General features: G+C 41.2%; 1 protein-coding gene across 5 annotated transcripts in view; it reads left to right on the forward strand.

Moving 5' to 3' along the window:
- The window catches only part of LOC126262566 (cytosolic carboxypeptidase 1-like), a 524760-nt gene that overhangs the window by 200216 nt on the left and 302118 nt on the right, over nucleotides 1-22426 (forward strand). For all 5 annotated transcript variants that reach the window (XM_049959267.1, XM_049959269.1, XM_049959270.1 and 2 more), the window contains exon 16: nucleotides 7134-7351. In XM_049959267.1, coding sequence (XP_049815224.1) covers nucleotides 7134-7351 — 218 coding nt within the window. The remainder of the gene's footprint in view (nucleotides 1-7133; nucleotides 7352-22426) is intronic.

Genomic DNA, 22426 nt, shown 5'->3' on the forward strand with positions numbered 1-22426 from the left:
GCTAAGTCATGCTGATACAAAGATAAGGAACAGTTTGCAGACATTGCTTCAGCTTAAGAAATGCTTGGTACACTGGAAAGGAACACCATTTCTTCAATCGATTCAACGGATGAGCAATGGTTGCAATTTGATGGATAAATGAGTTGTAATACGTAACCTTTTCTCATAAAAACCTGCAGCTTCTTTATGTTATTCAGTGTAGGAATATAGGAAATGATTCCCACATACTCTGACATCAATTTAAGACTGTCCCAGCGAAAGATACATCTTATATACTTAATGGAAAGGTGAAAGGAGGAGCATTTTGACAAGCTACACTTTAACACAGCTCGCAAAAGCACAGGAAATACTCGCTGAAGATTGACTATCAGCTCCTCTTGAGGGCATCCTGTGTGATACCACTTCATCATCTAGGTAACTGATGCATTGTTAAATACTGACAATAGTTTGTTCTAAAAATTTCTTAATGATTGCTGGTGCATTAGCAGTACCGAAAGCTGACATTGGTAGATACCGTAAGGAGTATTTAATACCAGAATGGCTTTGGGAAGGCTTAAATCCATACTCAACCAAGTGTTTACCTTCTTTTTGAAGTCCTCACAAAGACATAACATGCCCCTTAGCTTGTGAACAATGACTTAAGGTGATGCCAGTCTGTTACAAGGAATCAGGGACAGCACTTATAACTCTTACAAGCAATCCAGTTCTACTTGGACTTCATCCCACAAGGGTAAAAGGATTGGAAGGACTCTGAAAATTTTCGGTGCAATGTGGGCAAAAAAATTAGAAGCCATTCCTAAGCCTGGAGAAAACAACAAGCATATAGGAGACATGCAGATTCAACTTCTGCACGTGGAACAGTATTCTGAATTGCTTAAAATGAGTTTTGGATAAAGAACCCAAATTTTGTATACTCAACCAGGCCAAATATATTTTCAATTTAGGGTTCCGGTTACCTGTTTGTATGTTAATTTCAGAACTACCTGGCCTGGTATTGGACTTTCATGATGAGTTTTAGAAGACTGCATAGCTGCATCTGATAATTTTAAAGGCAGAGATCCCAATTGGCATTATGTAGGGTGATTAATAATTGAGATTGAGGCCACCATATTGAAAAGGAATAATATTATTACCATATGAACTGTTGCAAACAGCATAAGACAGTATGATGTAATCTTTAATATGTGCTGTCATTCATTTGTACAGGCACGGTTGAGGGCTCTAACATACATCTGATCCATGATCCTAGTGAAAATGGTGTTGACAGGCATCATTATAATTGGGGAATCACACGTATCGTATAGAAAAATAATCAATACAACTTCACAGTTTACAAAAATTTTGCTGAGGCTGTATAGTAAAACTGTTTTGGTGCTGTGTTTGATTTTTGTCCAGTCTTGTGGGAGCTTCTGCACTGCTGTCTGGACTGATCGACATTTTTGGAAACCCATCATCAGATTGCCAGTAGAGATGGCAGTTCTGGTATCTCAGTCTGTGGCAGTCATAGCCTAAGCTGCTTGAGAAATCTCAAATGCCCTAGCAATACAGAAAATTTTCAGTGAAAAAGGATCTGACTGCCATATTGCATGAACATGCTGTTCACTATGCAGTACTAATCTAATGACCATGACACATATTAATGATTCTGCTTACAATAATCCACAAGAACACCTTCTACGCAGTCCTTGTTGGTCTGCAATATTTGATGCCTATCAGATGTTGCCTTATGATGTTGATGAAACTCTAAATGAGCAGCTACCATATGCATTTTTGCCACAAAGTGTTCACTTAAAAGTGAGTGAATAGAAGCGAGGGGCAGCAGTAATTGGTCAGGTAAAGAAGCAAATTTTTGCACATGATAATAGAGCTGTGGGTTTGTAGATAATAGAAGGGCGTGCTGTAGCTCAATGTACTTAATGTCACTTGTCTGGAAATGAAGTGCTAAACATTTTTGCAAAACTTCTTGGTCCTCTTGAGCTTCGTTGAATGGAAGGAAAGCGAGGTAACCAGAAGTGATTGTAGATTGCTGGATCAGTCAGCTTCTGTATGAGATGTTACACTGCTCAAGCTGTTATTTCCAGAGCTTAAAAAATTGTTCATCCCTCTTGGTTGGAACACTCAGCAAAGTGGCCTGACAAGACCTATTCCATCTTAGAGCAGGTTGCATTTAAAAAAAGTGCAAGAGAACACTGTTTGTGGGATTGATTGGGGAGCTCTCAGATATGAACCATGCCCTCAGTGCACTTGTAGGCCATTGGTCCGTTTACTGAAAATACTACTGCAAGTGATCTAGCCATACATTGATGGTAGAAAGGCTAATCACAGTCCAGGAGAAAAACTATGTAGCACAGGGCTGTTGTCAATAGTACACTGAAGAGCTTGCTGTAAATGTTGGGTTGCTGCAGCAAGTGAGGCAATGGCCATCTGTGGCAGCCCATAAATCTGTTGTAGATGTTTTGCCACTTGACCAGGTGCTGGCAGATACATCCTTTTGCACCATGCCTACTGACCTCACTAGCTGAATGCTTGATTGTACTGATTGATCCATCAGTCCATCCAGCAACATTAAAGGGCCAGTGACTTTTGAATGGTTGATGTCTTTCTTTTTTGAGTGAAAGTTCACCCCATCATGACTCTGTCCTATCACATTGTGCAGCACAAGATACTGGCACAGTTATTGCATGTCACAAATCTCTAATCATCATTTTCATAAAAAAAACATTCAAAATGTACTTCCATATTCAGTTAGTGAAACAAATGTGGCGTAATTCGCTTGGAAATGTTTAAGTTCATCAGAGGTTGAGGTAGGCAAATCATGAGAAGTCCAAGTACAACCACAAGTGGAGTGGCAGCAGATAGAAGTGCAGTCTCTATATCAAACCAAAAACAGTCCAAACCTTTACAGACTTTATAATAAAAAGCACACTGAGATCACTGTAGAACACTGGCACTGGCAGCCACTGCTACTGAATATGGCAAGCTGCAGTTGGCCTTTTATTGACCCTGGTGGTTGCCACAGACCTTATGCCAGCTGTTTTACTGTGTTCGCATCAGACATCATACAGATGACTTATATTCTGTTTTGAAGCTCAGCATTTAATGGGGCTGCTAAAATAGTAGCTAAAGGTACACTTCAAGACAAAAAATAATTTATGCACATGCGAGCTAAAGAAATTGGTCACAAAATTATATTCGTACAGGTATTAACGGTAAAGACAAAATCACAAATTTTGGCGGCCAAAGGTTGAATGTGTGACTGCTGCACAATTTCACCATACAACTGGCAAGGATGTTAAACAGGGGCATGTCGATACCATGGCATAAAGTCATTGCGCATTTCATTCCATGTTCTCAGTTGGACAGTAACTATGCTTCACACACAGTTGCATGAACAATACATGCAGATGTCAGCATTTGAGAGAGGACTTGTAGTTGGGATGAATTAAGCCAGTTGGAGTAATTGGTGACTCGCTCAACATTTGAATAGGAGTGATGAAACTATTTGATGATGTTAGTGGGAATGGGTAAACTTAGTGTCAAGAAGGAAGTGGTCGGCATAGGGAGTGTGGTGTGTGTACTGTAAGACCTTCGGTACACACACCATCAGATTATTTGACTTGTCGCTCTAACGAAGTAGGCGAGTGTCAGCAATATGTCTCGTGGTCTTATCGTGGCATGTTTATCTTCTGCCGTTAGGTCAGACGATAGAAATGCCACTTGCACACTTAGAGTAGCAGATTGACGGTGACCAATTTTAAACAGAACTTGATTAATTTTCACACACATTTATTAAAATAATAAAAAGCATAGACATTACATAACTTGATTCTGGATGCTGTTTACAATTGACAATCTGAAGTTCCTTTGGTCTTGGTACGTTAATCTTATTCTCACATATCTCTGATACTTGACAAAGTGTCTATACATTTATCTTCATGGCTATGTACAGGAATATGATAATCTTATTAGGCGCAGACTGAAACTTGACTATAGACTGGTACAGACTAATGCAGATTGACTAATCGGAGGTCTGTACACTCGTTATAATACCTCACGTGTTTAGGTATCACTGCGCGAGTGTGATCCGCGAGGAGAAAAGGTTCTACGTTAGCAGCAATCTCATTGGCTGCGTTACATATTAATATGCGAATCGACGGAAGCAGAATTTGGTCCGTCTCTAATGCAGCGCCATCTTGTAGTGCGGAGACGGACAAGTGCTGTGCCTGCGCTGTTGTGCTTAGTGGGGCGCGCTCTAGTGGGAAAGTTGTGTACGCGCTGACTACGCGGAATTATGTACGCAACAGGGAGACAGCAGAACATGAGGTCTGAGCAATTGTCAGAGAGGCATTCAGAGCTCTGGAATCATCATCATCATCATCAATATCATCAATCCAATATGCAATTGGTGCTTCAATGTCTGCAGTGGTTGATGACCCATAGATTGTTACCTGGGAAGAGTGAAATGAGATATCAGGATGTCAATTGATTTGTTTAATTAACTTCTTTATTACCCTGCCCTTGGTCATAGTACACCAGGAACAGCTTGGTGGAGATGTCCAGTTGCCTCTCATGCAAAACAACAGGCGTCTGGCATTGCTGACAGTGCAAAGGACAAGGCTGAGCATGGCATCACTGTAATGCTGCTGACAGTGACGTCTCCGGCTGCGACCATGATGACAGAGTGGCAGCGCAGTTGACAATGCTATGGAAGCAGCCATGAGCTCCCTCGAGAGAGCGAGCAGCTCTCTGCTCCAGCAGTGGCTGCTCTCATGAGCAGGGCAGACTGCACCATCCTGTGGTCGAATAGCAGACACCCTACTGCATTCTGGGATGTTGTTCTGGGTGTCACAGGCTCATGGTGTAGGCTATGATACTGAGACGAAAATGGTTTAGTACATGGTTGGCTGAGTACTTACATGCTCCAGTCTGTGTTCTTTTAGGGCTTGAGGCACATACTCTAAACATCTCTGTGATGGCAGATGGGGAAAGCTTCCATCCTTATGTTAGTGTATTGCAGCAGTGGATGTTGATATACTGTGTGCAGCTGACTCTGTTTCAAAATGCCTTTCGATCATGTTTTGCTTCACAATGCATAACACACTTTGCTGCCTCTGTTGCAACTCACTTATAATCTGGCATACTTTTTGATCTAATACAGTCGGTATGCTACAACAAGGTCCATTAAGAGACAGCTCACAGAAAGGGGGCTAAGATCACAGCACTCCTTGCACTGACTACCATTGATCTCCATACACCAACAAGGCCATTTGCAGTCATGTTGGGCAAATTTGGCCTCGAATCTCATTGACTGGAGTAGAATTATCTTCAGTGAAGATTCCCGATTCCAACTGCGCCCCGATCACCATTGAAAGTATGTCTGGTGATGCCCCATTCAGCTGTGAGATACCAACTTGACTGTCGACCACCATATGGGCCTGACATCCAGGAGTGATGGTCAGGGATGCCATTTCATTTCATAGCAAGACCCCTTTGGTTGTTATTCCTGACACCCTTACAGCACAGCAGTACATGGAATATATTCTACACACTGTTTTATTGTTCTTCATGATAAGCATCCTGGGCTTAAATTTCAGCAATATAATGTCCGCCTGCATGTAGCGAGAGTTTCTATTGCTTGTTTTTGTACCAGCCAAACCCTACCTTCATCAGTGAGGCCAACAGATTTTCCCCAACTGAGAATGTTTGGAGCGTTATGGGATTTTGGTAATCTTAGGAGGCACCAGTGGGACAGAATTTGGCATGATGTCCCACAGGATATCCAACAACTCTGTCAATCATTGCCAAGCCAAATAACTGCTTGCATAAGGGCCAGAGGTGGACCAACATGTTACTGATGTCAGACGTGCTCAGTCCCCCCTCCCCTTTGGAGGTTATTTCAGTAAGGTTGATTATGTCAGTTGAAACAAGTATACAGTACTCCTGTAGTGGCCAGTGAGAGAAAATTCATAATGTGAGTTTGTTGCAATATAATTTTTTTCCATTCCTGCCCTTTACTCATCACACACACATTCTCAGGTCCAACTGTAGTGCTGCAAAGTTGTATTCCACATATCAGTCAGCATATTATTATAACCTAAAACACAGGTTTTGGAATTAACTAGATTGAAGATCACATTCCCACTAAAACAAGGTGCTGAGCTTGAAAATCTCCTAGGGTTTGCTGCCAGATACTAAAATCAACGTGGTCCAATATTTCAGCGATCCAACTGTCTGCCATCTTCGGAAGAATGCTGGTGCCTGCTACTGCTACTGCTACTGCTACTGCTACTGCTACTGCTGAGTCCTGCTGATTCCAAGGTTGCAAGTCATTGTCTTATATAGGCCTCCCTACTGAACACCATGCATGTATCACAGTTGCTGCCATCCCAAGACAGGGCTGGTGATGCCACCCTTAGTATAACACCAGTGGCAATGATACATCACACTCAGAGACTATTTTCAAATATTCAGGCTGGCTGCGCTGAACAACGTTCTGTTTTGATGGAGGACAGTATCGGGTTCCACGTCCTAAGGGGAAAAAACCATTGTCTCTTTTAATCAACTTGTCTGTCAACCTAATTTCAGTTGCCTCTTTATAAACACTGTTCCAAAAACTGAAATTGTTGTCAACTGTCACAGTTTAGTCAAATTTCATTGCATGTTCTTCATTTAAGCAATGTTCTGCAACCAGCATGTAAAAATAGTCTCTGAGTGCAACATATTGTTGCTGCTGGTGTTTTGCTAAGGGCAGTGCCATCAGTTCAGTCTTTGACAGCAGCAATTGTGATGGACAGCACATGAGCATGCATGGTACAGAGGACTATATAGGACAATAATTTGTAGCCTTGGCATCAGCTTTCAGCGGGGCTCGGCAGAAGCAGCATGCTGCTGAAGATTATGGACAATTGGATCACAAATATTGAATAGTGTTGACTTTAGGATCTGACAGCAAATGCAATGGGACTTTAAAGACTTGTTATGTTAAGGAAAGGCCACAGTCACAAGCTGCTGAGCTATCCATAGGAGGAAATGTTTATGTATTACGTTGTACCTCCTCAAATTATGCAGAAGTCATCTTACTTCATGATGTAAAGCTAAATATTGTAATCTCATTACATTTTGTCTTTTCCCAGGTATGAAGCCAATAATGTACTCTGTACAAGAAGCTGTTGCTGGACGTTCTGGGTGGGTGCGTGTTGGCACAGACATTTGCTACTACAGAAACAGCTACCAGAATCCTGCTGGAAAATACAGGACTTATCTGACAACAACTTTTTCTCTCAAGTTCCCACATGCAAATGATATCTGCTATATTGCATATCATTTTCCTTTCACATATTCTCGGTTACTGGTTAGTGATACTTACGTTCTGCAGAATTTGTCTATAAATTACATATGTGACTCATTGTGTCTAATTTTTTAGCTTGCCTTCCTTTATACTTTATTACAATCTTTATTTATTACAGAAACAATTGTATAAAAAAGAACCAAGGATTGCCATCCAGGAACCTCTTTATAAGTGGACCTTAGAAATCTTATTAAGAGACAAGTGGATGAATGTAGCTGTCATTTTTGTGTGAGGTTTAGAAAAAAATTACTACCGTAATATCGGCTTAAAACAGCTGAAAGGAGAGAGGAGGGGGGGCAGGGGGGTGTCAAAACTGGATGAGAAATTAGTAGAGTTCAGATAACGGGATCACTTAGCATTTGGATTCGAGAAACTTGCAAAGCTGACAGAAAAATTTAGCTGACATTTAACGTTCAGGATTGGGCAAAGTTAATGCTTCATTTTTTTGGAGGAAAGATGACAGCTTATAATTGAATGAATGTCGCACTGTACTAAAAAAGAAGGAAAAGAAGATCCAAAATTCATTGAACCTTCTCACCAAATATTCATTTTTGAAAGTCCTTCTCCACTCATTGCTCCATGTCCTTACTTAAGTGTCAGTTCATCACAATGTTCAGCATAAACAATTTATTTGTTGTGACACAAACACTTTAATTAATAAAACAATCAAAGGTTTGGTTCTGGGAAAATAGGAAAATAAAGATTATAAATAAAAAACATGAAGTATTAAGTTACGTAGCCTATTTTGTATGGTGCAAGTAAATATTCTAAGGCTTCTCAACAGGTAATTCATTCCAAGTTGTCATCCATTTTAAAGATCCCCTGGGCTAATTCATAACAATAGCTGTCTCACCAATATAAGTGAAGAGCGGTGAGAAGTGAGCAGGTATAAGCTGTGCATCACCAATCAGGTGACAGTAACTTTCAGGGAGTATATCTTACCAGAGACAAAGTTGTAGTAGGTAGTGGAATGAGGATCTATAAAATGAGTATTACAGCAGTCCCATAACTTAGATATGAGCTGAATAATTACTGTAAAGGGAAAGGCAGAATGATTCCCCCTGTTAAGTACAGTTGGAGGTAACTGCCATATCTATTAACATTGAGGTAATTGATGGAAATAAGTGACAGTTTAAAAAGTTCTTATTTTTACTTCGATATAATTTTTGCAACTAACATGCAATGGCTGCTATCACTGACCAAATGTTGTTTTGGTTGTTACATATCACTTTCAAGTGAAATCACTGCATTTGAACCAGATTTTTCCTTTAGACTTCCGTCATTCCGGATGTCCCATGCCATCATGTCATTTGCCATGTTTCCACATTTTTCTCTAATAACAAATTTAAAATTGCATCTCATATTGTTATCTGATGAACACTATGTAATAAGTAGAAATATGTAATATCTCCAAAGAAAAAATTCATTGTATTATATCAGGACTTAATTATGACCAATTGACATTCTAGGGACTCCCAATAACAGGAATACATACAATTCAGCTATGAATATGATATTAGCATGAAATATAATGGTACCTTATTCTGTAGGAAAGCACACATCATCCTTATCATCCGGTGCTATAACAGTGTTCATAGAATTATTGCTTATTTGTCCACATTCATTGTAACAAAGAGAATCTAAAGACTCAAAAATTCTATCTCAAGTATCAAATCAAGTATCATCTCAAATTTCAAACAATGGGAACACCAGGTTAAAATATTAACAATCTTAGAAAAAGGATAGACTGCTTCGTTGTGCCTGTCTGCAACTCACCGGATCATCTTTACAGTGAGTAGCAATCTATCCTTTTCCTAATGGTGTTGCAATAGAAATTTCTCAGTTTCAAATTGTGGATTTATTGCACAAAAGATCCCAGTAATGACAAATTATTGGGTAACACTCATTTCACAAGACTTTCTGCAAATGTGATATTATTTTGATGTCACACACAGTATCAATAATTGCAGTCAACTTTGTGACAAGGAAAGAATATGAATGTCGTTTTACTTGCAGAAATTTAAGCTGTCCTCCCAGGTTTCTTCTTCCTTGTCATAAATATCTGCTGTTTATTTCAGAACTTGTAGCAATTTCCAAGTGTGTGGTCAGGCAGAAACCTGAGAGGACTGCTTAAATGTCTATGAGTAAAACGAACAGCAATAACATTCATATTCTTTCTTGCTTATATTCTTTGCTGCTTGTTTACTCACAGAAATTTTGGATGTCCTCTAGGTTCTTGCCATACCACACACTCAGAAATCACCAAATATTTATGTCATCCTTTGTTCTCTAATCAGACAGAAATGTAAATAACATCGAATACTGCATGAACATGCCTCTTAGATTCGTAAGAAAGGCCAGGAATGTGTTAATGATGTTAAAATGAAAGAAAAAATATTTGCATGTAGCAGGATGCGAACCTACTCCTTAAAGATGATAAACGATGACATTCTCCATTAGGCTAGCACATAGTCATGTGATAATTAACCTCCTGTCTAGGTTGTTACAATATTTCTTGCAGGCTCGTATCATTGATGCATTATTACCTGACATTCAATGGTGATTGTGACATTTTTGTGATAAATTTTCAGTGTGCTGTTTCAATGTAAGATATAATACAAACGTGTCTCATGCTTAGTTTGTAAATAATTGATGATGATAACAACATGCTCCAGGAAGAGCATTAACCATTGATAAATCATTAAGTGATATTTAATTATAACAATAATTATAATAAATCAAACCAAGAATGAAGTGTTCTTATCAAACTCCGATACACGTACATGAAGTTTTGTGGGAGGCCTGTGTCAAACTGTAATGAAAGTCTATAGCTGTTCCTGCAGTTGTTGATGTTGCACTTGATGTCAAAATGGTGTCACGTTTGCAGAAAGTCTTTTAAACGAGTGCTACCTCAGATTATTGAGTCCACTGGCAAGAAACTTGGCTTCAGGTAACTACAGAATATTGCTCAAGGTATACTGGGTTGTTGTTCTTCTGTTCTTCCATTTCCAATATTTTCAATTTACCTTTTCTAGGGTAAATGATTGTGAAAGACAGGGCTACCGAATAACTAGACACAATTCCAGCAATTAATGGAGGAGATAAAAAAGAAAAACATGGCAGCTTGGACAGCATAAGTGGTAACAATCATAATAAATTTGGTCTTTTCCCTTAAAAGAGGTTTCCATTAAACGGTTTGTAAAAAATGAAGGAAATAAGGAAAATTAACTTCTCATATAACTTTGTGAAATTGAAGAACCTAAATATGTGCTGTGTATAACAAAACATATTTTAGAAATTTAAAAAAAATGCAACAAATGCACCCAGAGGAGTATGAGTTAGTCTCATTCTATCATTCACATGTGGTGTTACTTAAATGAGATTATGAAGGTGAACCTGTAGGGACGTGGAGTGAACGAATAGACGAGGGTATTTCGGAAAGTAAAGATACACCCTACGCCAGAGGAACAGAAGATTTTTGGCGAGCAAGTTGGCAACACTGGTGTTAACCTTGAACCGTTAGCTTCCTCCTCGTGGTCGTTTGGCAGTTGAACGTCGCTTCTGGTTGGAGTAGGTCATGTTTAAAATGGCTGTGCCGAATCAGAATCCTGCCAAATGCGAAGTGCACTCTGTCATATGTTTTCTTTGTGCTAAAGGTCAGCGACCAGCAGATATTCACAAAGAAATTGTTTCTGTTTATGGGAACATTGTGAATCGACAAAATGTAACGAAATGGTGTCATCATGACGAACAAAGAACAGGTCGGCCATCTGTGATCTCTGATGCCCTTCTTCGGAGAACAGAGGAAGCAATTCGTGCGGATAGACGTCTCACATTGAACAAATTGCATCAGATCATACCGGACGTGTCAATGAAAACTCTTTATGAAGTTGTGACTGTCAAATTAGGGTACAGAAAATTGTGTGCACGCTAGGTTCCAAAACTGTTAACGTAAGAACACAAAAAGAAAAGAATGGGCTTTGCACTAGACTTCCTCACATGCTATGCTGAAGTAGGTGATGAGTTCCTTGATCACACTGTGACAGGTGATGAGACATGGGTTTATCACCATACATCTGAATCCAAGCAACAATCAATGCAATGGTGCCATTTGAATTCACCAAAAGCCAAGAAATGCAAAATGTCTATTTCAGCGAACAAAATCGTGTCTTCTGTTTTTTGGGACAGACAAGGCATTCTTCTGTTGGAATTTATGCCTCCTGGAATGACAATTAATGCTGCTGCATATTGCCAGACATTGAAACGTCTTCGAAGGGCAATTCAAAACAAACCCAGGGGAATGCTGACAAGTGGAGTCTGCTTGCTTCATGACAACGCTCGGCCTCACACAGTGCTCGTAACCAAAGCACTACTCGAACAATTCAGATGGGACATATTGGACCATCCGCCATACAGCCCAGACCTTGCGCCCACTGACTTCCTTGTCTTCCATTACCTGAAGTCACATCTTGGTGGAAAATCATTCCACGACGTCGAAGAGATCAAAGATGAAGTTGAAATGGTGGTTCGGACAATAGGCGGCAACCTTCTATGACTGTGGGGTACAAAAGCTTGTGCACCGACTTAACAAATGTTTGGATAACGGGGATGATTATGTCAAAAATAACAAATAATCCAGTTAATAAGATGTAACTGACGATTTCTAAATCAATGTTCTATTTAAGGACTGTGAGCCGCTGTATCTGTACTTTTCGAAATGCCTACTGCTGGCTGCTTTCGTAAAGTATACTAATAACAAATTATGACTAGCACTAATCTATTCACTTTGATAATTAGGAGGAAAACGTCTACTTTGAAAAATCACTGCACCTTGTCTTACACTTCTTAACTCCTGTTCCAATCTAAAGCTTAAATTCATTAATGGAAGTTTGCAAAGTGCAAAGTAAAGATCTACCTCTACCTGATAAAAGTATAAGAATTCTCCAGAATTTACATCCATAAGTCCAAATATTCTTATAAATTGGTGATGGAGTGGTTAATGAGGTTATTCCTTACTATGTTTCCAAATATTTGGGATTTTCAGTTTCGTGCCTAATGTCTACTGGCAATCTGATACACACTTTTGCATCAGAATATAAAACTGCATTCAGAAACTGGAGAAGTACACATAGTCTATATGAAAAGTATTTTTAAGGCGATGGAAATTCCATGTGTGAATATCAAAGATGTAGGAAAAGACAGTTGATACCTACCATCAAGAAGACACATTAAAGTCGCAGACAGGCAGAATTACAAGGCACCTACACAAAACTTTCGGCTGCAGACTTCATCAGTAAAAGAGAAACACACACATGCCATTCATACACACAAGCAAGCACACCTGACGCACAAATACCTGCCATCTCTGGCACCTCAGGCCCGAGTGGAGCATTCAGACACACAAGCAAGTACACCACACGCTCAGTTAACTGCCAACTCCGGCAGCTCGGGCCCAAGTGCAGCTATTACATGGGACGGCAGCAGCAAACTGGGGGGGGGGGGGGGGAGGTAGCAGTATAGGTATAGGGTGTAGTGAGAGAGAAACAGGTGGGGGTGTCAGAGGAATGCTGTCTGGCAGAATGTGCAGGCACTAGAATGCCAGCAGGCAGGGCAGGGGGTTATGGGGGAGGGGAGGGGAGGGGGTGGGGGAATGGCGAAAGATGGGCAGGTGCATTGGCATAGGGCAGCTAACAAAGAGGCTGGGATATGAGAATGAGGAGGAGACAATAGGACAGAGGGGGTGGAAACTATTGGGTCGAGAGTATGAGAACATTGTATTACCATAGGTTGCGGCTGGAATAATTACAGGAGCGGAGCAAGTGTTGTAAGGATAACTCTCACCTGCAAAATTCAGAAACACTGCTGGTGGAGGTGAGGATCCAGATGGCTCAGTTAGTGAAGCAGCCATTGAAATCAAGCATTTTATGCTCAGCAGCATGTTGTGCCACAGGGTGATCTACTTTGCTCTTGACCACAGTTTGACGGTGGCCGTTTATCCTCTTGGACAGTTAACTGGTAGCCAGACCAATATAGAAAATGGTGTAATGATTGCAGCAGAGCTGATAAATGACATGGCTACGTTCATAGGTGGCTTGGCCCCTACGGAATAGGATAAACCTGTGGCAGGACTGGAACTGTAAGTGCTGGGTGGATGGTTTTGGGTAGGTCTTGCACCTGGGTCTTCCACAGGGATATGATCCCTATGGCAATGGGTTGGGATTGGGAGTGGCATAGGGATGAACTAAGATTATGTAAGTCTGCAGGATTTTGTGGCTGTTGTCACTAAAGTTAAAGTCTTCTGGGTTGTTAGGCCGTGTCATATTTCCTCTAAAATAATTGATGTTTTGGCCTGTCTGCTGCGATCTTCTTCAGGCTCTGCCTTCGGGAGGATGACGGTTCAATCCCGCGTTTGGCCATCCTGATTTAGGTTTTCCATGATTTCCCTAAATCGCTCCAGGTAAATGCTGGGATGGTTCGTTTGAAAGGGCATGACAGACTTCCTTCCCTAATATGATGAGACCGATGGCCTCGCTGCCTGGTCTCCTCCCCCAAACAACCCAACCCCAACTCTTCAGGCTCTTCCAGTGTCCAATATTGCTAGAATACTGTCGGAGACCAGTGTCGTGTTTTCTTATAAAGGGAAGTTTTCCCACATTTGTGCTGGAGAAGTGGGAGTACTGGTTAAAATTCTTGTGGCTACCATTGGTGGGCCATCATCATAGGCTAATATTCCTGCACTTATGCAGTAGAAGGGCATTATTGGTTAAACTCTTGTGGATACTATTGGTGGCCCATCATCATTGGATAGAAAGGTACTATTCCGCATTTAAGCTGTAAAAGGGTTATTGCTTGAAATTCCTCCTACTGCTATTGGATGGCCATCATCATTGGCTATACGCAAAACGGACAGAGCTGGAGAGGGAGAATCTTTACCCAAAATATTTTTGTCCACAGATATGACTTGCAGCGCATTGTTTGTCGCTTGCATGCCACTGCCGCATATTCACTTCCTTGATTGGGGGGGGAGCTACGATGGGGTACCCTATAGCCATCCTGTCTACTGAAATTACATGCTTTCTTGGAAATTTCAACCGCTTCTCAGATCTTTCTTTCGTCAATGTTTGTGTTCTTAGCCAGCACACACAGCCGGCCGGTGTGGCCGTGCGGTTCTAGGTGCTTCAGTCTGGAACCGCGTGCCCGCTATGGTCACAGGTTCAAATCGTGCCTCAGGCATGGATGTGTGTGATGTCCTTAGGTTAGTTAGGTTTAAGTAGTTCTGAGTTCTAGGGGACTGATGACCACAGATGTTAAGTCCCATAGTGCTCAGAGCCATTTGAACCAGCGCACATATATTTTTAAAATTGATGTCAGAGCCACAGTTCCCATGATGTTCCACTACAGCCGATTTTACACTTTGTTTTGGCTACGTGTGCCATTTTTGTTTTGTAATGCGTTCTTTAGCAGTTCTTCCCATTTTGCCTACATACACTTTGCCACAGCCATGTGTCACTTGATAGATACCTGCATTGTGGAGGCAATTGTAGTGCCCCAGAATTTTACGAAAGTCTGGAGACACTTGTGTTCCAGCCGTTTCGAACACGCGTTATTTTAAAGCAACGCGTAAGGATGCGCATGGGATACTGCACCTATTTATTGTTTCCGCAGGCGAAACTGGAAGAGAGATAATTCGTCGGCGCTGGCAAGTGTTCAGTGCGACCTGCCAAGAATAAGCAAATACGGCCCGGAAGTTCCGTGGCCGGCTGCAAAGAATAATGTTGCATTGTACTGTTAAAAAACAAATGGAGAGACTCGAAATAGTGACTGTTTATTAGACGTTGAACTGCTGTTGAGAGTACGTGGACTGGACGTGGATAGTCAGCCACGATAAAAGCTTATGTATTAATTGTGTTCAAAAATGTCTAATTAACTGATTCTGGGTGCCCAGTAATGTGTGTGCTTACGTCATAAAGTTTAGTTGTCTTTTTGTACAAAGTGGAAATAAATATGTTCTGGTGCATTGAATGATATTCCAAGAGTAGCGTATTTCTTAAATAAGAAGAGAGAGAGAGAGAGATTGAAAATTTCCCCCTCCTAGCAGTGAAATCTTCGGAGAAGCATCTGATGCTAGCAGAAGACATCGGCGCTGCAAGAAAGCAGAACCAGCATTCTTCAACAAGTAAGTCCACGAAAACGCTTAAGCTGTATAGAGAGAGCTTAACATTACACCGGGCCACCACACAATCGGGTGTGTCCATTTTTCATCGAAAAAATCTTTTATTTTATTTTGACTAAAGAAAGACGTCTGGATACCGTTTTTCTTTAGAATTCTGCTTTTGCGGTCAGTGACCCCAAAAACAAACGGTAACCTAACAGAGTGAGAAGGTGGTTCCTCGTCATTCTTATTAGCATGATTAACTTTCCACCTAAAAGCCCTGTCTATTGAACAACTATCATAGCCATTTGCTTTAAATGTCCTCTTCAAAAACTTCAACTCCAATTCCAAGTTGTCGTCATCGCTGATAGGGAAAGCACATGAAGACAGTGTTGAGCACTGCTTACTTCTGGGCTGGGTGGTGGTGTGAAGAGGCCTGTAAATACCTGTTTCTGGTAGTTGGCTTTCTATACACTCTGTTTCCTAGAGTGTTATCAGATCTTCTCTATTCCAACACATCTAGAAACAGGAAAGAGTCCTCACTTTCAACCTCAAAGGTAAATTTGATTTTGGATTAAATTCCATTTAAGAAATTGTGGAACGCATGAAGTTCTTCTATGCTGTGTGACCATATAACAAACGTTATGTTCATATAATGGAGCCAACAAGAAGGCTTCAAAGCAGCCCTACTTAATGCCTGTTGCTCAAAATGTGCCATAAAAATGTCAGCTGCAACTGGCAAAATGTGTGAGCCCGTAGCTAGGCTGTCAGCCTGTTCATAGAATTCACCATTGTATTAGGGGCCTGTTCGCCCCACCACTCAGCCCGGAACCAAGCAGTGCTCAACACTCTGTCTTCATGTGCCTTACGCATCAGCAATGATGACAACTTGGAACTGAAGTTGAAGTTTTTAAAGAGGCCACTGAAGGCAAATGGCTATGATAGTTGTTCAATCGACAGGGCTTTTAGGCAGAATATTAATCACACTAATAAGAATGACAAGGTTGCCTTCACACTCGTTTCTGGGGTCACTGACCATATAAGCAGAATTCTAAAGAAAGATGGTATCCAGACATCTTTCTTGGCATGTGGCTGTGGCAAAGTGTATATAGGCAAAATGGGAAGAACTGTTAAAGAATGCATTAAGAAACACAAATAGCACATGCTGCTAAAATGAAGTGTAAAATCAGCAGTAGCAGAACATCATGAGAACCCAACTCTGACATCAGTTTTAATAATGTATGTCTGCTGACCAAGGAAACGAATATTTATAGAAGAAAGGTCCAAGAAGCGATTTAAAATTTCCAAGAATGCATGTAATTTCAATAGGGAGGATGGCTATAGGGTTCTGATATCATGGATCCCCCCTCCCACCAAGGAAGTGAATATGTGGCTGTGGCATGTGAGCGACATAATCAGTGCTCTGTAAGTTACCTCAGTGGACAAAAAAATTTTGGGTGAACATTCCCCATCTTCAGCTCTGTCAGCTCTGTCCCTTTCGCATATAGCCAGTGTTGACATCCAACCAATAGCAGTAGGAGGAATTCCAAGCAATAACCCTTCTCCATCTTAAGTGTGGAATAGTTCCTTTATACCCAAAGATGATGGGCCACCAATAGTATCCACAAGAGTTTAGCCAATAATACCCCTTTTCTGCATAAGTGCAGGAATATTAGCCTATGGCAATGGCCCACCCATGGTAGCCACAAGAATTTTCACCAGTACTCCCTCTTCTCCAGCACAAATGTGGGAAAATTCCCCTTTATAAGAGTGCTCTCTGACAGTGTCTAGCAATAGTGGACACCAGAAGATCCTGAAGAAGATTGCAGCAAAGGCGTTAAAATGTTGATTATTTTAGAGGAAATATGATGCGGCCTAACAACCCAGAAGATTTTAACTTTTGTGACAATGGCCACAAAAGCCTGCAGACATCCGTAATCTTAGTTCATCCCTATGCAACTCCCAATCCCAACCCATTGCCACAAGGATCATATCCCTGCGGAATACCCAGGTGCAAGACCTACACAATACATTCACCCAGCACTTACAGTTCCAGTCCTGTCACAGGTTTATCCTACTCCGTAGGGGCCGAGACACCTGTGAAAGTAGCCATGTCATTTACCAGCTCTGCTGCAATCATTGCACCATTTTCTATAATGGTGTGACTACCAATCAGCTGTCCACCAGGATAAACAGCCACTGCCAAACTGTGGCCAAGAGCAAAGTTGACCACCCTGTGGCATAACATGCTGCTGAGCATAAAATGCTTGATTTCAATGGCTGCTTCACTAACTGAGCCATCTGGATCCTCACCTCCACCAGCAGTGTTTCTGAATTTTGCAGGTGAGAGTTATCCTTACAACACTTGCTCCGCTCCTGTAATTATTCCAGCCGCAACCTATGGTAATACAATGTTCTCATACTCTCGACCCAATAGTTTCCACCCCCTCTGTCCTATTGTCTCCTCCTCATTCTCATCTCCCAGCCTCTTTGTTAGCTGCCCTATGCCAATGCACCTGCCCATCTTTCGCCATTCCCCCACCCCCTCCCCTCCCCTCCCCTCCCCCATAACCCCCTGCCCCACTACCTCCTGATGCTGTGCCTGCTGGCATTCTAGTGCCTGCACATTCTGCCAGACAGCATTCCTCTGACACCCCCACCTGTTTCTCTCTCACTCCACCCTATACCTATACTGCTATCTCCCCCCCCCCCCCCCCCCCAGTTTGCTGCTGCCGTCCCATGTAATTGATTTCAATGGCTGCTTCACTACCCAACCCGACTGGAGCCTCCCCTCCACCACCAGCTTTTCTCAATTGTGCAGGTGAGAGTTATCCCTACAACACATTCTCCACTCCCATAATCATTCTGGCCTCAGCCTATGGTAATATAGTGTCCTCACACCCTCGAACCAGAAGTTTCGCACCCCCCCCTTTGTCGTATCATCTCCTCCCCATTCTCATTTCCCAGCCTCGTTGTTTGTCTCCCTCTGCCAACACACCTGCCAGTCTTTCCCCCCCCCCCCCTCCTCTCCATTTTCATTCCTTTTTCCTCCACAACCCTGCCCCCACTACCGCCCAATGCTGCGCTTATCGGCATTCTAGTCCTGGTACTCTCCACCAGTGTGTGTTCCTCCCCTCCCTCCTCCCGTTCCTCTGTCCCCCCCCCCCCTCCCACCCATACACTACTACCTCTCCCTCCCCCTTCCAGATTGCTGCTGCCATTCCATGTGATAGTTGCATTTGCGCCTGAGCTGCCGGAGTTGGCAGTAATGTGTTCATGAGGTGTGCTTGCTTATGTATATGAATGGTGCATGTTTCTCTTGATGAAGGCTGTTGCTGATAGCTTTGTGCAAGTGTATTTTAATTGTGCCTGTCTATGACTTAATGTGTCTTCTTTACAGTAAGTAGCAATCTATCTTTTCCTACACTGTGGAAAGTTACTTATACTTTTAATATTGTGGCTGTGAATTAACAGTTCATCCTTAACTCAGTCTTGTTATTAACCACAAATACCAATTTTTTTGGGGGGGGGGGGGGTTATGTATTGGCACAAAGTGTGCTGATTTTGAAGTTCCTGACGGCATTTGGTTATCAACTTTACACATTCTTACTGCACAATTCTGTAGGATAAATACTTTTTGGACATAAGCTCAATGCCCCAGAAGATTAAACCATAGGACAGATCTATAATTGAAAATATGCAAATACGGTAGTAATCCTTTCTGTAGATCAGTAACAGGGAGAGAGATTTCTGATTACTAGCAGGCAGAACTGAGGTTCTTTTTTTATAAAATTATCTACATGCTGCTGCCACCTCAGTTTATGATCCACATGGAGACTCAGTAACTTCACACATGCACCTCATCTAGGATATCCCCATTGATTTTTACAATATTGCTTATAGTGCATTTTAAAGTCTTGACTGAAGCTAGTCCTCCTGCTGCTGTATGCATTAATCCCAGACGTTTTTCTCGTCTTCCAGTGTAATTTTCATTTTGCCAGTTTTAAAGGAAAAGTGGTTTCATATGTTGTAAGAGTATGTTTAAGAAATAATTAAATTTAACACCTACTGTGTGTCCTCCATAAACTTCTTCCCATTTCTCAGCCTATAAATTCTCCCTACATAATGTAGCTGCCTCAACACTTAAAAGTGCTGTGGAATTTTGTGTTTCCCCAGTTGATAGCTCAGCAGGTATTTTTGACAAACGTTCTTAGACTGTAGAAAAGGGAGCTCATGATGTGAAAGGGGTGACAGCTGTCAAAGTGTAGATAATATTATATAGGGAATGGTTTCATATTGGCTACAGTTTGGAAGTGGGCTTCAGTCATCAGGAGCTCAATGTCAAGGTGGTACCTTTGGATTTTTGAAAACAAGGTGAATTGGAGTTAAGAAAAAGAGTTAAGCTATTGCAGGAAGAATAGTATGTAGTGCTTCTTCACAATGAGTTTGTACCACAAAGATGCTATCAATAAATATATACTTTATGGTCCTGTCGGCAGCATGAAATATTCACTTCCCGAAGGTAGGTACATGTTAACAATTCTCTCTCATAATTTTATAGAACTGCTATCTTGTATGTTTCCAAGTCTCTTACTGAAGTACAGTACTCAGAGCTGTCCAAAGCAGTAATCACGTAAGTCAATGACAAGCGATTTTTCCATCTTTTATGTCCAAACACTCCCCGTTCCACACAATACACCTGAAATAACGTGAAACTTCTTGCATCCATGTAGCTGCAACTGTTAAAGTTCTCTACGACGTGTGTGTGTGTGTGTGTGTGTGTGTGTGTGTGTGTGTGTGTGTGTGTGTGTGTGTGTGTTTCTGCTTATGACAAAAAACTCTGAAATATTTCTGGCATTCTTGCTCATTGTGCCTCCTTTGTGTGGTGAGTTGCAATCTATCCTTTCCGTATTGTTACTATATAACATAAAATAAATATGAGCTCCATAATAAAGGATTTGTCTGACCGTGAGGGTCAAATGGGGCATTAAGGCATCTCCACCTCTCAAGTTTAGCTGAGATCAGAAAAACACAGCTTGACAGGAAAATAAATTCTGACTTCATACTTCACCAAAGACTCACAGTGGGTGAGAAATTTAATTATTTGCTAAAAATATTCTTACAGCATAATGAGTCTAGGTTACATTTGGAAGAAATCTGGTACCATTATGGTGGAAGCTGAGAGAAAGCATGGCTAATATCTGAGATCTTGAGCCATGAAGAGGAGGAACCATTTTTTATGCAGTGGATTAAGCTCTAATCAAGACCTAAGAATCGACTACATCTACATCCGCATACATACTCTGCACCACTTTACGATGTGTAGCAGATGATACCCTGTACCATTACACTACCTTTTCCACTCGCAAATAAAGTGAAGGGGAAAAAGTCTGTTTGCTTCCTTATGAACCTTAATTTCTTGTATCTTCATAGACCTTATGTGAAACATATGTTGCCGGCGGTAGAATCATTCTCCAGTCAGCTCCAAATGTCAGTTCTCTAAATTTTCTCAGTAGTCTCCCTTGAAAAGGATGTCGCCTCCCCTCCAGGGATTACCATTTGAATTCTCAGAGCATCTTTGTAATAACTGCATGTTGTCCAAACATACTGATGAGAAATCTAGCAACCTACCTTTGAATTTCTTTGATGTCTTCCTTTAATCTGACCTGTTGGGGACCCCATTCCCTTGAGCAGTACTCGGGAATGGATCACACTAGTGTTTTGTATGCAGTCTCCTTTACAGATCAACCACACTTTCCCAAAATTCTCCCAATGAACCTAATTCAACCATTTGTTTTCCCTGCCACAATCATCACATGCTCGTTCCATTTCACATAACTTTTCAACATTATATCCAGGTATTTAAATAGTGTGACTGTGTCAAGGAGGACACTAGTAATGTAGTGTCCAAACATTATAAGTTTGTTTTTCCTTCTCATCCACATTAGCTTACATTTTTTTACATTTATAGCTAGCTACCATATATCACGCTGACTAGAAATTTTGCCTAAGTCATCTTGTTTCCTCCTAATTCACTCAACTTCAAAATCTTCCCATACACTACAGCAAACAATCACAGATTGTTGCCCACCCTGTCTGCCAGATGATATATGTATACAGAAAATAATACCTGTTCAATCGCAGTTCCCTGGGGCACTCTTGATGGTACCGTTGCCTCTGATGAACACTAATCATCGAGGATAACATTTGGGTTCTGTTACTTTAGAAGTCTGCAAGCCACTCTCTTATCTGGGAGACTATTCCATGTGCTCATGCCTTCATTAACAGTCTGCAGTGTGGCCCCATGTGAAATGCTTTTCAGAAATCTAGAAACATAGGCTCTGCCTATTTGCCCTCCATCCATAATTCACATTATGTCATGTGAGAAAAGTGCAAGCTGAGTTTCACATGAGTGATGCTTTCTAAAACCATGCTTATTAATGAACATAAGATTCTTGATATCAGGGAGAATATGTTCAAGAATTCTGCAGCAAATCGATATGAAGGATATTTGTAATTTTGCAGGTCCACTCTTTTACCCTTCATACATATTCTTAGAAAGTGTCTGCACAGAGATTTTGTGCTGGGCGAGATATTTATGTTAAATGCAAGGTAAATATGGGCCTAGTGCCATAGAATACTCATCAAAAAACCGAGTTGGGATTCCATCTGTACTTGGTGACTTGTTTGCAGCTTTTCCAGTTGTTTCTCTACATCAGCGATGCTTATTATTATGCCATTCATATGGTGTCTGTTCGTGGTCAAATGACAGTATGTTTGCACAATTCCCCCGCATGAATGATTTTTAAAGTGTGAAATTTTTGCTATGTTCAGCTGCCACACCAGAATGGTCAATGAGTATCTCGGAGCCTTAGACCTACTTAATGATTTTACATAAGACCATAGTTTTCTCATATTATTGGCCA

This window comes from Schistocerca nitens, chromosome 6 (assembly GCF_023898315.1).
Source record: "Schistocerca nitens isolate TAMUIC-IGC-003100 chromosome 6, iqSchNite1.1, whole genome shotgun sequence".
Taxonomy (NCBI): Eukaryota; Metazoa; Arthropoda; class Insecta; order Orthoptera; family Acrididae; genus Schistocerca; species Schistocerca nitens.